The 16,736-nt window shown below is 41.4% G+C and overlaps 1 protein-coding gene across 1 annotated transcript; it reads right to left on the bottom strand.

Annotated features, from left to right (window-relative positions):
* ACTA2 (actin alpha 2, smooth muscle) lies at positions 1 to 15,705 on the bottom strand. Its single transcript, XM_024219589.1, has 9 exons — positions 15,619 to 15,705; positions 12,781 to 12,951; positions 10,264 to 10,392; positions 8,030 to 8,140; positions 6,689 to 6,773; positions 6,433 to 6,594; positions 6,009 to 6,200; positions 2,417 to 2,598; positions 1 to 294 (listed from the first exon to the last, which is right to left on the bottom strand). The coding sequence occupies exons 2-9, from the start codon at positions 12,907 to 12,909 to the stop codon at positions 151 to 153; spliced, it is 1,134 nt and encodes a 377-aa protein (XP_024075357.1). The 5' UTR covers positions 12,910 to 12,951; positions 15,619 to 15,705; the 3' UTR covers positions 1 to 150.
* Between the last annotated feature and the right edge of the window lie 1,031 nt (positions 15,706 to 16,736).

Raw genomic sequence — 16,736 nt, 5'->3', positions numbered from 1 at the left:
TAGACACATATTTACTATTTATTCAAAAAATACATGGTATCCAATTAGAGCCATTATTATGAAAGATTTTGGAATGAAATTAGAAGAACGTATTTATTCCTGAATACATTTACAGCAATGTGCTGAAAAATACATATACAGATAAGCAGATTAAAAGCATTTGCGGTGAACAATGGATGGACCAGCTTCATCATACTCCTGTTTGCTGATCCACATCTGTTGGAAGGTGGACAGGGAGGCAAGAATCGAGCCACCAATCCAGACGGAGTACTTACGCTCAGGAGGAGCAATAATCTGGTAAAGAAAAATACCACCTTGTGTTATGGGGTAAACTTGTTTGGTGACAAACTGACTTAAGCAATGATATTGATGTTAATGGAACCCCCTTGGAAAAGCTGCAGTGGCATCCCTCACATTTCATTAGGCCACTGACGTGTGAGCTATGGTCCAATATTTCATAGTCACTCAGTGTATAGTCTGAGCCTAGCTGAGACTGAGAATTTGAGCACCCTCCCAGTCAAAGCAGTACCAGTGACTGCAAGTGAAACGGGAAGCTACCACCCTTGAAACATTTAATGCCAAACTGGCTAATGGATTGGAAATATATTAAGGAACAATCCTGCAAGTGCAGAGGGATGGACAGTGGATCTCACACTGTGGTCTATGGAGCCCTTTCCTGATGGCATGGAGAATATGATATTTCAAGAGCCAAGGAATGGAGGGATTGGGGTGACAGGAGAGAAACTTTTTTTTCCGAAAGTGATCAGTAGAAAGAAAAGATTGGAAAATGCTTGGAGTAGGGGCAGGGGCACCAGAATGGGAGGAGGGGGAAAGGAGGCCATGGCCCCATCACTTTTTACCTGCCTTAAGGGTGAGTGACGGTGAGGAGGTGCAGAGGAGAGAACAGGGGGCAGGACCTCGGGAAGAGACAGTGTGGGGCGGGACCTTGGGGGGAAGGGAAGGAATGGGGGCAGGGCTACAGTTTGGGCACTGGTGGCCCCGCCCCACACTTCTAGAACACTTCCAGCACTCCTGAGTAGGGGCCTGATCAAAGCCCAGGAAAAGCAATACCTGTGTCTTTGAGTCTTTAGACTCTTGGCACCAGTGGGAAACATTAAATTTGGGTAAAATTTTCAAAAGTTCCTGAGAGTGGGATTCACAAGGAGGACTTAGGTGCCCTGCCGCCATGGGAATTCACAACCCTGGCTTAGGCACCCAGGCTCCCTGTACATTGCAGGGGGAGAGTTCGTCCCCTAACAAAGAGATTCATAGAATCCAGCATGTGAAGAATGAACGGCCTAGGCTAGCCAGTGCAAAATGCTGAGGAGCTGGGTGTTGCCTAAGCCCTGCCCCTCAAAAGGGTTAGGTGCCCAACTCCGCACAGGAGGGCGGCACCTCCCTCCAGTCAGCATTCTCAGCTGTGAACCCCCTCCTGGAGTCAGGTACCTGAGCCAGGCCAGCCCTTTCTTAAGAAAAACAAAGGAGGATAAAAAGCTGGTGCTTTTGCCTCTCCTCCCAATAGCCCTGTGGTTAGAGCAGTCACTTAGGGTGTGGGAAGCTTGGCTTTAAATCCCCACTCTGTAGAGCAGGGGCTTGCACTCGGATGAGTGCTCTACCTACTGGTCTATTGAGTATGCTGAGTGGGTCTCAATCCCGCCTGTGGAAGCTGCCCCACTTTGTATAAAATACTTAAATATCCACTGGACGAGAGAGCAAGATTGATTCAATAGTCTGGTGCTTAGGGCACTCGCTGGGATGTGGGAGACCCCCAGCTCCAGCCCCTGCTCCACTTGGTATAAAATCCTTAATTAGTCATTGGAACGTCTTCAACAGGTGAGATAGAGAGACTCACCCCAGAACATCCCAGCGTCCAGTGGTTAGGGCTCTTATTTGAGAGGTGGAAGACCTGGTTTCAAGTCCCTACTCTACATCAGGCAGGAGGATTTGAACCTAGATCTCCCACATCCTGAGGGAGTGTTCTAACCACCAGGTTATTGGATTTAAAGGGCAGCTGCACATCCTCAGGCTGTGCTTTGTACAGAGCCCAATCTGGTATGTGACAGTCACTGGCCAGGCACAGGGGGGGAGTACGCTCCTACACAGAAAGGGCTGATGTAACTTACTCCATGCCGGGAACAAGGGAAGAACTGGGATTCAGTCACAATTCATTCTCTGCTCTTCTTCTGGGGCAATGCAGTTACCTGCCACCCCTTACTCAGGGCAGATTATACAGTTACAGTCTAGCCCAGAGTAAGGTACAGCTCGTCATGAATCAGGGTGGCAAAACTGGCCTTTTGCTAGCAAGCAGGGTATGTATTTGTGATTACTTGAGAAAACATGCACATGAAAGAGCTGAACTCCTCTGGCCCACACACACATTTTTGCAAAAATCTGCCTACAAATAATTGTGCTGTACCTTGATTTTCATAGTGCTGGGAGCCAGAGCAGTGATTTCCTTTTGCATCCGGTCAGCAATACCCGGGTACATTGTAGTACCACCAGACAGGACATTGTTTGCATAAAGGTCCTTTCTGATATCAATATCACACTTCATGATGCTGTTGTAAGTAGTTTCATGAATGCCAGCAGACTCCATGCCTGTGAAAAAATACCAGAAGGTTTAGAATAAGCAATAAGTAAGTAAGTAGTCTTAAAACTATTAAGTAAAATGAATAGAAGCTGCTGTTTAGAAGGCACCAGTCTCCAAGGCTTGTGCAGAGTCATTCTGCTGCTAGCTAAACTACTTAGGGCATGGCTACACTTGCAGATGTAGAGCGCTGTGAGTTAAACCCGCCTTCGGAGAGCGCAGTAGGGAAAGCGCTGCAGTCTGTCCACACTGACAGCTTCAAGCACACCGGCGTGGCCACATTTGCGGCACTTGCAGCGGCATTGGGAGCAGTGCATTATGGGCAGCTATCCCAGCATGCAAGTGACTGCAACGTGCTTTTTAAATGGGGAAGAGGGGTGGAGCGTGACAGGGAGTGTGTTGTGTGTATGTGGGGGGAGAGAGAGTGGGTTTTGGGGGGGGCTGAGAGCATGTCAGCATGCTGTCTTGTAAGTCACTCTCTCTCACACACAGCATTCCCGGCTGCCAGAAACGGAGCTTTCAAAGGGCATATCCGCATTCCTACAGTGATTCAAAACAATGACAAGAGTGGCCACTTGATTTAAGGGGATTATGGGATGTTTCCGGAGGCCGATCAGAGCGCAGTAATGCAACACCTCGTTCACACTGATGCCTGGGCGTTGTAGCCAAGGCGCAGCAAACGTTATTCCATTCACCGAGGTGGAGTACCAGCAGCGTTGTAGCCGTGGAGTCGCTCTACGTGCCTTGCCAGTGTGGACGGGCAGTGAGCTAGGGCACCCGGGGCTCCTTTATTGCGCTGTAACTCACAAGTGTAGCCAAACCCATAGAATATGTCTATGCTACAGCAGCACAGCTACAGCATTGCAGCTCTGGTGCCGTAGTGTAGACACTTCTCATGTGAACGGAAGGGGTTTGTCCACTGATGTAGTTAATCCATCTTTTTGAGGTGGTAGCTAGGTCGACAGAAGAATTCTTCTGTCAAGCCAGCTGCATCTACAGTGGGGCTTAGGTCAACCTGCCTAGGTCACACAGAGTGTGAAATTTTTCACAGCCCTGAGTGATGTAGCTAGGCTGATCTAATTTTTAGGTATAGACCAGGCCATAAGTCAGAAGTTATTTAGGGCACAAACTGCTTGTATAATTGTTTCAAACAAGAAACCAAAGGGTCTGGAATGAAAGAGGAGTAGAGTCTCCATTAGAATTTTCCATCCAATTTCAAACAGACTACAAGAATTCCTTACAGCTCTACTGAAATTGTTTGTTTTAAAAAAACCCTACGTATGTCCTAGGAACGTTAGGTGTGTAACACTATTATTGCTGGTTGGGAATCCTGCCCTCTCACAAGACTTATAGGTGATTCCATTTGGTTTTGTGACAACCTATGCTCAAGTCTGTTCACTAGCATGACATGGTGCTAACGCCTCTTTCCTAAGGCACAGACACCAAATATACTCCAGTTTAGACAGCCAGTGTACATAAGAATTAAAGTGACATTTTTCTTTCATCTATTAGCACATTGAAAGTACAATAGTGACACTTCCTAGTTAAAGAACACCTCTGGGAGGAAGTACAGCCTTCCTTGGCTATTTTTTAAATACATGGTTATATTACTTTACTATTTCTGTTTCCTGATGCGATGAGTAATTCTTAGTGCCGGGTTTCCTATGTGAATCTTTGTATTTACAAATTCAATACTCACTTTCCAAGATCATTCTCCAATTTTGCTTAAAATCTGCTCTGTGCATAAACCTCTTGCCAATAAACTAATTGTTCTATGGTAGTTATGAAAAGCAAACCCAAAAGGGGGCAAAAACAGTCAAAGCAAATTATGATCGTTCAATATTTATATTACAGTAGCATCTAGAGGCCATGATAAAGACCCATTGTGCAAGGTACTGTAAAAATAGGTGTGAGAAGATCCCTGCCCCAAATAGTTTACAATCTAAGATGATGAGCAGCATACAAAGAATATGGAGATGTAATAATTTTCTTAACACGGTATGACCTGATCAGTGAGGTGAAATTATTGTATATTGGATTATAAGACTTTCCTGTATGAATGTACTGATCCACCTTAATAGGGGGCTGTGAGAAAAAGAAGCAGGGAAGCAACACAATATACGCAACTTACCATTTCCTAGCAAACACTTGGAGGGAAATTACAATACAATGGCCTACCTCCTGTCTCCAACCCAAAGTTACACACCAATTTTGCCAATGTGGGGGAACATACATATCAAAGCTCTATAAACAATTAAATAGCTTGTTCTCTGGGAAGGAGGGTAATCAAAAGAATGAACAGCTTTTTAAATGGATTCTCCTTGAAGCAAAGGGGAGTGAAATTTTTTTGTGAGTAAAGGGAACAGACTATGTAATCCAGCCCCTATGGGCCTTAGGGGGTCTCTAGGAAGCTAAGACCAGGATCCCCATGTGGAAGATGGATAGACACCTGGTAAGCAAGATATTCATCAAGTCTGGCTACTGCTGAAAGACCTAGTTTTTCTTAAATGGTTTTCTTCTACATAAATACTACTTTGCTTTAAGGAGGCTGCTTGGTTACTGGGTACCACTGTCATTGCTCCTGGAGAGAGCAGACTAGCAGGTGCTGAACATAAGTCACATCTGCTGAGGTAATCACAGCTGATCACTGGGGAGCACAGCCCAGAGCCTGTTCTGAGAGTGGAAGAATCCCATGATTCCACCCCAAGAGAGATTTAAACCTGACATTTGGAGAGACCAGGAAGGGTCAGAAGTGCAGGTATTCACAGCTTTCATTTAATGGTCCTACGATACAGAAGGAAAACAGAAGAGAATTTTGAATTTCCAGTGGTGTCTATGGTTTTATAGGAAGTACACAGGGGTCCCAGGGAAGCAATGATCAATGAACAATGATCCTGACAAAGCAGAAATAAAATCTTCAGGCCAAATTCTGAGCTGCTGTGGTGGCTAGGACCCCAGTGATAGTTCACCCACTTAAGCCAGATCTGAATTAGACCCTTCAATGTTTTTTTAAAAGCATTAATTTTGGATCCTTAACATGCATCAGCTTTGTCTACTAATGGGCTGGGGAGTGACTTGTTGGTCCAAGGCTATTAAAGCACAGTAGCTGACTGTACAATATATGAAATGATGCTCATCTCTATTTAGGAGAACAGGAATGAGTAGTTTTTGTTTTTATTTTGAAAGTGTTTATTACTTAGCTGATGAACTGTGACTTGACATTAAACTCCTTTACATGAATGGTGCTGTTATAATATAGACCCATATTAACTGAAAATATATACTAGAACATATGCATCTATAGGCACCGTATGCTGTAGTCTAAGTAAACGAATGTGGAACAGGGTATGGATAGGAATTAAAGGAGCACAGGGATGAGCTATTAACATAATTTACCAAGAGAAGAAATCGATTAACTTACCAATGAAGGAAGGTTGGAACAGGGTCTCGGGGCAGCGGAAACGCTCATTACCTATGGTGATCACCTGGCCATCAGGCAGCTCATAGCTCTTCTCCAGAGAAGAGGAAGAAGCAGCAGTGGCCATCTCGTTTTCAAAGTCCAGGGCCACATAACACAGCTTCTCCTTGATGTCACGGACAATTTCACGTTCAGCTGTTGGCAGGACTCAGACTTTAGAATGGGAGTTAAAGATTCATGCATTTTAACAGATTACCCTTTGAGCTCTTCCAAACAACTTGTGAAAATAAATCCTCTCTCAGTAATGCTCAGTGGGTATTTTATATTCTGCTCAATTTCTTTATGCGTCTGCTGCAGCTCTAAGAACAACCACTGATCTTTTAAAGCTACACATTAAGCAAATCTTCTCATTTATTATTGTCCTTACCAGTAGTCACAAAGGAATAGCCACGTTCAGTGAGAATTTTCATGAGGTAGTCGGTTAAGTCTCGGCCAGCCAGGTCCAGACGCATGATGGCATGGGGCAGGGCATAGCCTTCATAGATTGGCACATTGTGGGTGACACCATCACCAGAGTCTAGTACAATCCCTTTGAGAAAGGAGTACAGATGTCAGTTGACGTCAGATTCCATGTTTTAAAAACTGTTTAAATTTCACATTTTCCCTTCCCCAAAATCACATACCTGTGGTACGTCCAGAAGCATAGAGGGACAGAACAGCCTGAATAGCTACATACATGGCTGGTACATTGAAGGTCTCAAACATTATCTGAAATGTAACAACAGCAAATCAGTGTAGCTATAGGCATTTATTTTTTAAAATTACAAACAATAAGTAACTCGTTAGAGAGGGGGAAAGGGGGGCTTAGTACAGATTATTGGCAAGCAGTGGGGAGAAAATCAAGGGGTATTCTATCTAAGTTCTAAACACGTAGGCTAGAACACCAACTATTCTGGATTTGTTAATATGTGCATTTTCTATCTCACACACACAAACACACACACAGCATCACTTATAGTATTTTATTTCCATCAAATAGCTGAGATCAGAATTTTGAATGGAAAAAAAGCCATTACTCTTTTTTAAAATAGCCTTTCATTTAAAAAAAAAGATTTAAAAGCTGAAATGTGGCAACTTGTATACGCTAGTTCAATGACCTTAAAAAAAAAAGTTTAAACTACAGAAATGTAAATTTGACAACTTTTATTGGACCAACTTCTGTTGGTGAAAGAGACAAGCTTTTCAAACACTTTCAAAAGCTTGTCTCTTTCACCAACAGAAGTTGGTCCAATAAAAGACATTACCTCACCCACCTCGTCTCTCTAATATCCTGGGACCAACACAGTTTCAACAATAGTACAAACAATTTGACAACTAGCCACTTTGTCTGCCCTCCCATCCATAACTATTTTATTATCATGAATATCAATAACATATGATGTACAATTGTTGTGAGTAATTGTAATGATCATATAAAAATCATACAGAATCCACTGAGATTGAAATGATTTCAGAGGAAGTGTCTCAATGCCATTACAGTGTCAGAAAGGGGTTTGGGTCTTGGTCCTTTCACCGTATTATAGCGTTTAAAAAATATGGTTACGAAAACTAACTTAACCAGGGCAAAGGATAAAAATTCAGAGCTCTGGCCGCTACTTTATATTCAACACCTAACTACAATTTCTAAATTTGTATGACCTGTGGTACATAGTAACCCAAAAGTGACTAGGTTTTACTGGAGTTTTAGCACAGCAGATAATGAGTACAGTAATACCTTCATTCTGAATGCTCTTGCTCCTATAAGGTTAAACATTATTTCATTAATTTAATTGACTTACTGGGAAGCTTTGATGTGGGTGATCTCTTTTCATGTGATTCTCTAGGTATGAAAATGTATCCTTTGTTACTTGTCTCTTAATTTACCTGGCACCCCCATCTGTCATTTGCTCTGCATAGAAGGGAAGCACTGACCTTTCTAAATAGCCAGTAATGATCATACTGTATTCAGATACTGGTATGCTTACCTGGGTCATTTTCTCTCGGTTGGCTTTTGGATTCAGTGGAGCCTCAGTAAGCAGAGTAGGGTGCTCTTCAGGGGCAACACGCAGCTCATTGTAAAAAGAATGATGCCAGATCTGGAGACAATAAGAAAAGGCAATATGAAGAAACATCAGCAACCAACAGTCCATAAGCATTGCAGTTACTTCCAGCCACATACCATGCCCCACAGCTACAAGTGCTTCTAGCACCAGAAATTGGCCAACAATATCTGACGTGCAGTTATCCCAGATGGACATGACTGAATTCATAGTGGAAAGCTAAATGATCAGCACCTGCAACCTACTTCAGGTTTTACCACTAATAATGTTTTGCTTATTGTAAATCAGTTTTGGGACTCCTAAGTTAATACAAAATAAACACATTGAGCTTCAAAAAGCAGATAAAGACCTTTATATTGTTTTTGATTTGGAGAAAAACGTACCGTGAAACAGCATCCACTGAAACAACTTGGATCACAGTTCTGTTTGGATTAATTATTTTTTTCACACTAGCCATCTGTCCATTTAGAGAAGGAAAGAAAACCTCTCACTCCAGATGGCAAGGGAAAAGGTCCATGAAAATAGATTTTACATGAACAACTTAGAGACTGCAATGTGACTCTTTGTAGGCGGAATAAACTATAATAAAAGTGGCATCCATACAGGCAATGATCAGTTTTTGTGTATACACACTGTTCTTTGCTACAATAATTTTGTGACTCTTTCTAATGAGCAACATTGGTAAAATAGGACACACACTAGGATCCAATGAATTTGGCCCTTCAGACCTGGGGCAGACTCCTCAAAAGTTCTATCAGCAAAGATTGGAGTTAAAATAGTCTTGCAATTAAATCCAGTTTCCCAATATTCCTCAATGTGTCTTTGGCGTTGGCCTCTATCTATAACATCTGCATGGCTCTGTAATACCGTTCAGTAGATAACAGGGCTACTGAAAACTATTTCCTAGATGGAGAAGACTAGATTTCATGGGTGAATACATCCTGTTCTTGTTTGTAGAATTTCTCTGAGGTCAGTTGTTTCCTAAGAATTCGTGACTAGCCCCACAAGCAATTTGCTTTTATTCCAAGCAGATTCAGTTAAATAAATAAATAAATAAATAAATAAATAAATAATAAAAATACTGTATCTATTGTCTTCCCACTATTAACTTTCATTCTTCCCAAATACAAAACCTTGGGCCAAGTCAGCTGCAGTGAAGGAGTTAACATTCTGATAAACAGTAACATCTTGTACATTGTTTCTTTGTATTGAATTTTATATGTATATATACACCTCTACCCCGATATAACGCTGTCCTCGGGAGCCAAAAAAATCTTACTGCGTTATAGGTGAAACCGCGTTATATCGAACTTGCTTTGATCCGCCAGAGTGCGCAGTCCCGCCCCCCCGGAGTGCTGCTTTACCGCGTTATATCCGAATTCATGTTATATCGGGTTGCATTATATCGGATATTATATACAATATAAATTGTTTTCAAAACATTGGTGATCACAGATCAGTTTACACTTAGGGCCTTTGGACTGGGGAAGTGTCATTATCTTGCTAAAGCGCTGATCCTTCTGCTGTTAAAGCCAAGAGGAAAACTTCTGTCTAGGCCAGAGCACTTTTGTGATGTGTTGTACTGCTTGCACAGTTCCGAACTGCTCTAGTTCTGTAGAACTACTTTAAATAGCTACATCATCAACATCTTATAGATAAGTTTCAACAGTCTGTGGCAACAGACCTGGTTCTAGAGACATTAAGTCTTGGACTTGAATGGTGGCTCTGCAATTGACTCATTAGGGCCCCGGTCCTGCTAAGCATATGCATAACATTGCTCACATGAGTAGTCCCATTGACTTCAATGTCATGGGTGAGTTTAAATGCTTTGCAGGATCGGGACACACGTGGCCTTACCCAAGTCAACCTCTCTGACTCAGCTTCTCCATCTACAAAATGGGTATAATATTCACATACCTTACAGTAACTAGCTAGGTGTACACATCATCTTGGAGAGTAAAATAATAACTAACACTGATTAGCTCTGGGGTGCTGCATAGATGTTAATTATTACTAGATCAGCTCCAATATTCATAAATAAAATACAATACTACTGGATAACATGACACTTCAACCTTCAAATTACTTTGTAATCTTTTGCTATTGCACCCAAGTAATTATGTCTACTGGTGACATAAGTAAACAAAATGTTTAAATACCTTCTCCATGTCATCCCAGTTTGTGATGATACCATGTTCTATGGGGTATTTCAAGGTCAGGATACCTCTCTTGCTTTGAGCTTCATCCCCTACGTAGCTGTCTTTTTGACCCATACCCACCATCACGCCCTAATAAATTACATAAAGAATGTGACTATCTCAGTGAGAGGTGCTAAGAAGCAATCAGAATACTAACTGTGAAATAAACGTATGCAATTTTAACTGTTAGCAAGTTTACAAAACATTCATTGACTACTAATCTTGTGAATATTACTTTTATCTTTAATGCAAAAATTACATTGTTAGTTTACTTACAATATTATAAAGCTCTGGAGTTCATGTTCTTATTATAATTAAGTATGTAGAGTAAGCAACACAAGCCTAATATAAAAATCATCAATACAATGTAGAGAAATTAAAGATGGGCTTTTAAATAATAATTCAATCCATAAGTAGTAGTCATGGAAGAAACTATCACTCAACCAAATACAAATCTGGAGGGAAAAAACTCTGTATAGTGCCATTTAGTGGTAAATAATGAACACTATATTTTTCAAATTTACCCAAGGGCCTGTCTATATTTTCCAGAGTGGAAGAACAGCTATCACTAGCTATTAAAAATGTTGGCAATTTTGAAAATGTAAACACAGTTGGCTGCCTTAACTATATTGTGTTCTTGTCAGAGCCTGATAATTACATACTCCAACCCCTCTGTTTTTCAGACTGATCTATCTTGAAGACTGATTACTTTGATCTTGTGATCTATGATGTCTGTAGCTCCGTGAGACAGTCTGAGAGCTGATCCAGGATGTGGATGATTCTAAATAGCTGCATTCAATTGCATGCAAGCACTTATTTTCATTATGACTAATCTGTTTTTGAGCAATGAATATAATCAGTACACTAGCTATAGAAAATGGCATTTGAATTACTATTTATTATTTGCACTATGCTAGTGCCCAGAGGTCTCAAGCAGGATCTGGGCCCTGTTGTGCTAAGTGCTGTACAAACGCAGAGGTATATCGGGTCCCTTTCACAAAGAGCTTACAGTGCCAACCGCTATTTGCATGATCGCTATGCAGCCTCGATTTAAAAAAGAAAAGAAAATGGAAAAAAGGAATTCTTTGTAAACTCGCCCCAGGGGTGGGGGAGCCTCTGATGGCACAGCAGCATCCTCATGCTCATGCTGTGGAAGTCTCAGGCACTTAGCTTTGGAGCTTCTCACCCATCCTCTCCATGATAGTGGGCACTTAAACCATTACAAGGCACCCACCAGCACATGCAATGAATTGTCCAGTATAATAAGCATAAAAAGATTCAAAATGGGTAGTAGCTGCCACTTTGTTTTACTCTAGCTAATCTGTTTCAGACACAGAACGGATGTAATTCAAATGTTATGCTGTTAGCTTCTTTCATAGTTACGAAAGGAGACCAGGAAGAGAGTGAACACTTTCAGCTACAAGGCCAGATCATGGGCTACATTAGGGAAGCTTTACTCTCCTTACAGTGTTACTGTACTAGGACCTGATCCAAAGCCTCCTGAAATCAATGGGAGCCTCACAATTGTCTTCAGTGGGCTGTGGATCAGGTCCCTAGTCCTAAATTACCCTAAAGCTAATTTACCTAGCCACTGGAGGATTCCCATTGCACAGGGATCCTTGATTGGAGCAGAGCCACTGAAGCTGATCCTAAAGCCCCCAATCCCAGCAGCCAGCCCAGCAGGGTATGAGCTAGGTGCCTCAGCACCACAGTAACCGCTTGCAGCTTGCTCTAGCTTGTGCTGCTAAGGATGTGGCTCATAAGCTGTGTAAATTCTATAGCATTCAGAAGAAAAATGCCTTAGCACACATGATACAGCCTGTCATATGTTATGTTGTAAAATACTTATCTGGGAACTAATCACCCCTATCCCCCGCCTCCAAGCTTATGAAATTCTTTCTGGCAAGTAAAGAAAGCAGAACAAGGTTACTAGGAAAGCTGGGTGAAAAAACATCAGAAGTTTTTAAGTTTCAGTGAAAAAACTGGCAACATTTTTTGGACATTTTGTTTTAACTGGTTTTTTGTTTTTGGCTGTGTTTTCAACCAGCTTTTAGAGTGGTCAACATTTGTACAAACATCTAATTTTTTTTAACCACGGGAAAGCAGAGAAGATGGTGGGCCCAGTGACAGGGTGATCCAGAGCCAAGGGAAAAAGGAAGAGATATTGAAAACTTTCGGGAAAAGGACTTCTCCACCAGACAACTGATCAGAGCTAACTCAGGCATGTACACCTGCAGGGTCTGCAGGGTCTTATTTTATCTGGAAATATCATACAAATTAATGACTTGCAACTAAAACACCTGGCTCTGTGGTCTCACCAGATCAAACTAATCAGGACTGGGGCTGGTGAGTACTTTCAGGGAAGAGCTGGGTGCTCCAGGAAATGGTGTTGATATTTAAGGAGCTGAGTCAGTACTATTTCTAATACATTCTGTTTTACCCCCATGCTGTGCTTGAATAATTGAACTGATTATTCACCTGGTGCCTGGGACGACCCACAATGGAAGGGAAAACTGCTCTTGGAGCATCATCCCCAGCAAAGCCAGCCTTACAAAGTCCTGATCCATTGTCACAAACCAGGGCAGTGCTGTCCTCTTCCTCGCACATCTTCTATGTCAACGTCCGCAGGCCTTTCGGACAAAAAGAGCCCTACAAAAACAACACACAGACAATGGAACAATTCTGCAGGCAAAATGCAGGGGCTGCTGCATGAAGTGGACCTGCCACAGTCGGGATACGCATGACATCCAGTAGAAACAAGAACGTTATTAATAGACAATGTAAGGATTCAAAAGAGAGTGTTAATCTCAGAGTGCAGGAGCCTCATATTCCACCTGCCCTGCAGGAAGGGGAGGTGTTTAAAACAAAAACAAAACAACCCCCAGGAATTCAATGTTATTCAGTGGAATTCCCCCTGAAGGACAGGAAGTCTGATCTAGGAGAGATGGAGTTTTAATGGCTTGAGGATGGTACATATATTTATATTTTAGTGTATACATTCAGTGTTCAAAAAAGGTGCTTGACTGACAGCTCTAGAGATAAAAGGTACAGTACAGGAAGGGGCAGTGCAAGTTTCCCAGTGCTACCCATCGCCAGGCCAAACCCCTGCCGTGGATGAACACTTCTAAGGGTGAGAGGGTAGCTTGCCATGGGCTTCTTTGAGTTTGCCAACAATGTTGTCAGATGGGAACCATTATAATAGTGGCATTTTTGTTGTGGAGACTAGAAACAGAGCTAAGATGGACAACTCATTTCATACACACAATTGTTTGTTTGTTTGTTTGTTAAAAAGAGAAAGTGATTATGCTAATCAAACCCCTTTCCTAACAGTATTCTAGTGCTCCAGTGAAGATGTCCTTCCTTGAAATTAAAGTTGGAAATCATAGACAGCATCTTCATCTAAAACAGCCACAAAACACACTGCAGCCTCATTTCAAAGTTGTCTAGAAGATCACTCTCTGCTACTATCCATGTTTATTTTGCCATGGTTCCCAGATGGAGTAAATACCACTGAAATTAGTTCCCTTTCTAAAATGATGTTGTAAGGAAAGTGACACATAAAATGCTTTGAAGTATTTTGAATGAAATCAATGAGAGAAACAAGTATTGTGCAGAGCTGCAGAGACACATTTGTCAGCAATTCATATTGTTAGGGAGAATCCTCTGAATAGCTCTGGACCCACTGTTTGGCTTGTAAAGGCCTACATGTGGAATTAAATGTTTCAAAAATGTGTTGAGGGCTAAGTGAGACAAGGATGAGAAGAGACATAGCTGACTGCACACACTCATTAAGAAATTCCGAAACGGGGGTATTAGAAATGTAGGAAAGGGTAGGAGTCAGGTTGAAGTGATGCATTGCTGAGGTGAAGTGGAGTCTATGTTGGTTGGCTCTCAATAGCAGAACAGACTAAAGAGTGAAAAATGGAAAATTTCCCCAAAATGCGATATGTGCTGCCACTGTGCAGAAAAGGAATCCAGGAGACACTGCCCAGTTCAGATACTGTATGCTGAATAGATGCTGGCTGCCAGAAGAAAAGTTGATACATAAATGCTAACTTGAAATGTTCTAGGTTTTATGTATTGGGGAAAAAAGGAGGAGTTTTACAGTTGTACACAATTATGCATTTCTTAGGGGCAAGAGCTATTTATGTTTAAGCATTCACTTAATGGAGTACGACTTATCTACCATGCATGAACAGCCCAGTTTGGAACAAATCATTTCCTAATTAGGAAATAGACTCTCAAAAGTCTGCTTTTGGAACAGAGTTCGAGGTCAGGGGTTTGCTCAAACCAATGCAAACTAGTACTGTGCCAAAAATCACTTGGGGGAAGGAAGAAGGAAATGCTACATTTCTGAGCTTAGTGGACTCTAAATGAAAACCATATTTAGTAATAAAGCACCAAAGTTGAAGAAATCAAAGCTGAATGATTTCAGGCAGGACTCTCTGCTGCCAAACACTGATTTACAGCTCAGGACTGCCATGGAGTGCGGCAGTAACATTCTACAGTAGCAATCAATACAACATTCTGGAATAAGGTAAATATGCACTATACATCTCAGGTGATTAAAACATGGATTTAGTTGCTACCCATCTTGTTGCTGCATGCTTTCTGTTCAGAGAGAGAGAAAAAAACTGATCCCAGAACCCTCTCACACAAGACTGATAAAAGATTTCAAACTCATAAGAAACATTCTATCTGTAATCCATTCCTTATATAGAATGCTTGGTGTTTTACACTATGGGTAGTTTTCTGTGTAAATAGACATCACCATCATCATATCATGCTAGACACCAATATCACCATCTTTCACATATTTAGCTAATTTAAAAGCATGTTTCCAATAATCTTTTCTAACCCAGCATGCCAATGTACAGTAAGTCTACAGCACTAAGACACATCCATGAGAAACCGTAAACTGAATCCCATCCTACAGCTAGATCCAGTGGGCCAATTTAATCCATTGAATCCAAAGCAGATATACCAGGGGTGAATTTGGCCCAGTGTGTTTAAATAGGAACTCTGTCACAATTCCAATCATGTAAATATTTTAAATATACCTCTTAATATTATTTTACTGCTGATCAGACAGGTGAAATGACTTGGTAGAACTAAACTTTTTCCAAGACTGTAAAATATCTTAAATAAAAAGGCAATAAAATATAAAATGATTGGAATGTTTATCGGTGCAATTTTAATATGAAATCCATGACAAGTTACAGAAGAATAATACATCCTCCTGAACACTTTCTGCTTTTTCTTTGTTAATAAAAGTCCTCCTGAAATCTATCAAACTGTTGGTTCAGTGCCACTTACCCTGAGAGTGCTTGGCTGTGGATAGCTGCTCTGGGACGGTACACTGTGAAGCTGAAAACTGCTGGCTATATAGCCCCTTGGCCTGTTCCCCTCCCACTAGCTTCCCAAACAAGGCGCAGAGACAAACTTCAAATCTATCTCTCAGTCTAGCAGAACCATATAGGGACCTCAGCACAAAAACCTCTGATCTGGGTGGCCACGGGTCTTTTCCACTGCATTCCACTGCACTACTCTTGAAACAGGAGGAGAATTCAGCTGTGTAAGATAAACACAGTAAAACTTCAGGATAACTGCTAAAATGCACTGAGATACTGTACCAGTGACAGAGAGACTCATCTGCAAAATACAAAGTAGCATAAAAAGCTAAGGAGACAGCAGCCAGTTATAGAAAGGGGGTTTCTAGAAAACCCCTGCCTTCATGTTCACATTAGCTAAAGATTATTTGGCAAAAGCAATAAAAATGATTGTGGTAAACACACGCGTTGCTGTACTTTGCCACAAATGCTGTTGAAAGTGGCATATAAATAGATGACTCCAGTAGATCAATAGCACTAATGGGAATAGGAGTTCTGAAGGGCATTCTCATTTGGCTCTCTGGGGCACATAGTTATGTAAAGGCACAGTAGAAATGCTTTAATTCTGTACTGGTTGTAAAGCTGCACTGTAAGAACAATCCCTTGTAGACAGACATTGTTGATGGGCTGGAATTCTTTTACTTCCCATAATTGGAGTTTTAAATCACTGGAAATTCCAGGCCCAATTCTTCCCTCGTGTTACTCACTGGACAAACTTGGTCCATTAAATTTATATCTCAGACATGTTTTCAGATATAGTTTGCTGCATTATGAGCCCACAGCTAACTCCACAGCTATATTTAGTGATCAAAATGAGGGTTTCTACTTACATATTGAAAAGTTATTCCCAGGATTTTACAGCTGTAGCCAGCTGTTCTCTACAGAGGCAGACTCTAGTAGAGAAGCTCTTTCATGGGATAACACTCTTTTGCCATTAGGCTTGTAGTAAAAAACAGAGACCAAAAAGCACATTCTCTAACATTTGCATCACTGAGCCATTATGAAAATCAAACTGCCCCAAGCATTTCAGATGAGATCACTGCT

This window comes from Terrapene carolina, unplaced genomic scaffold, assembly GCF_002925995.2.
Source record: "Terrapene carolina triunguis isolate 2854851 unplaced genomic scaffold, T_m_triunguis-2.0 Scaffold95, whole genome shotgun sequence".
In the NCBI taxonomy this organism is placed as follows: Eukaryota; Metazoa; Chordata; order Testudines; family Emydidae; genus Terrapene; species Terrapene triunguis.
This window is presented reverse-complemented; position numbering and strand designations above follow the sequence as displayed.

Bases quoted from the DNA above. Each gene is read 5' to 3' on its own strand.
- ACTA2 (XM_024219589.1), bottom strand. From the start codon at position 12,909: ATGTGCGAGGAAGAGGACAGCACTGCCCTGGTTTGTGACAATGGATCA. The intron at 8,141-10,263 runs GTATTTAAACAT...TATTGTCTCCAG, and splicing joins ACTGGGATGACATGGAGAAG to ATCTGGCATCATTCTTTTTA. The intron at 6,774-8,029 runs GTAAGCATACCA...GTTACATTTCAG, and splicing joins ACCGAGAGAAAATGACCCAG to ATAATGTTTGAGACCTTCAA.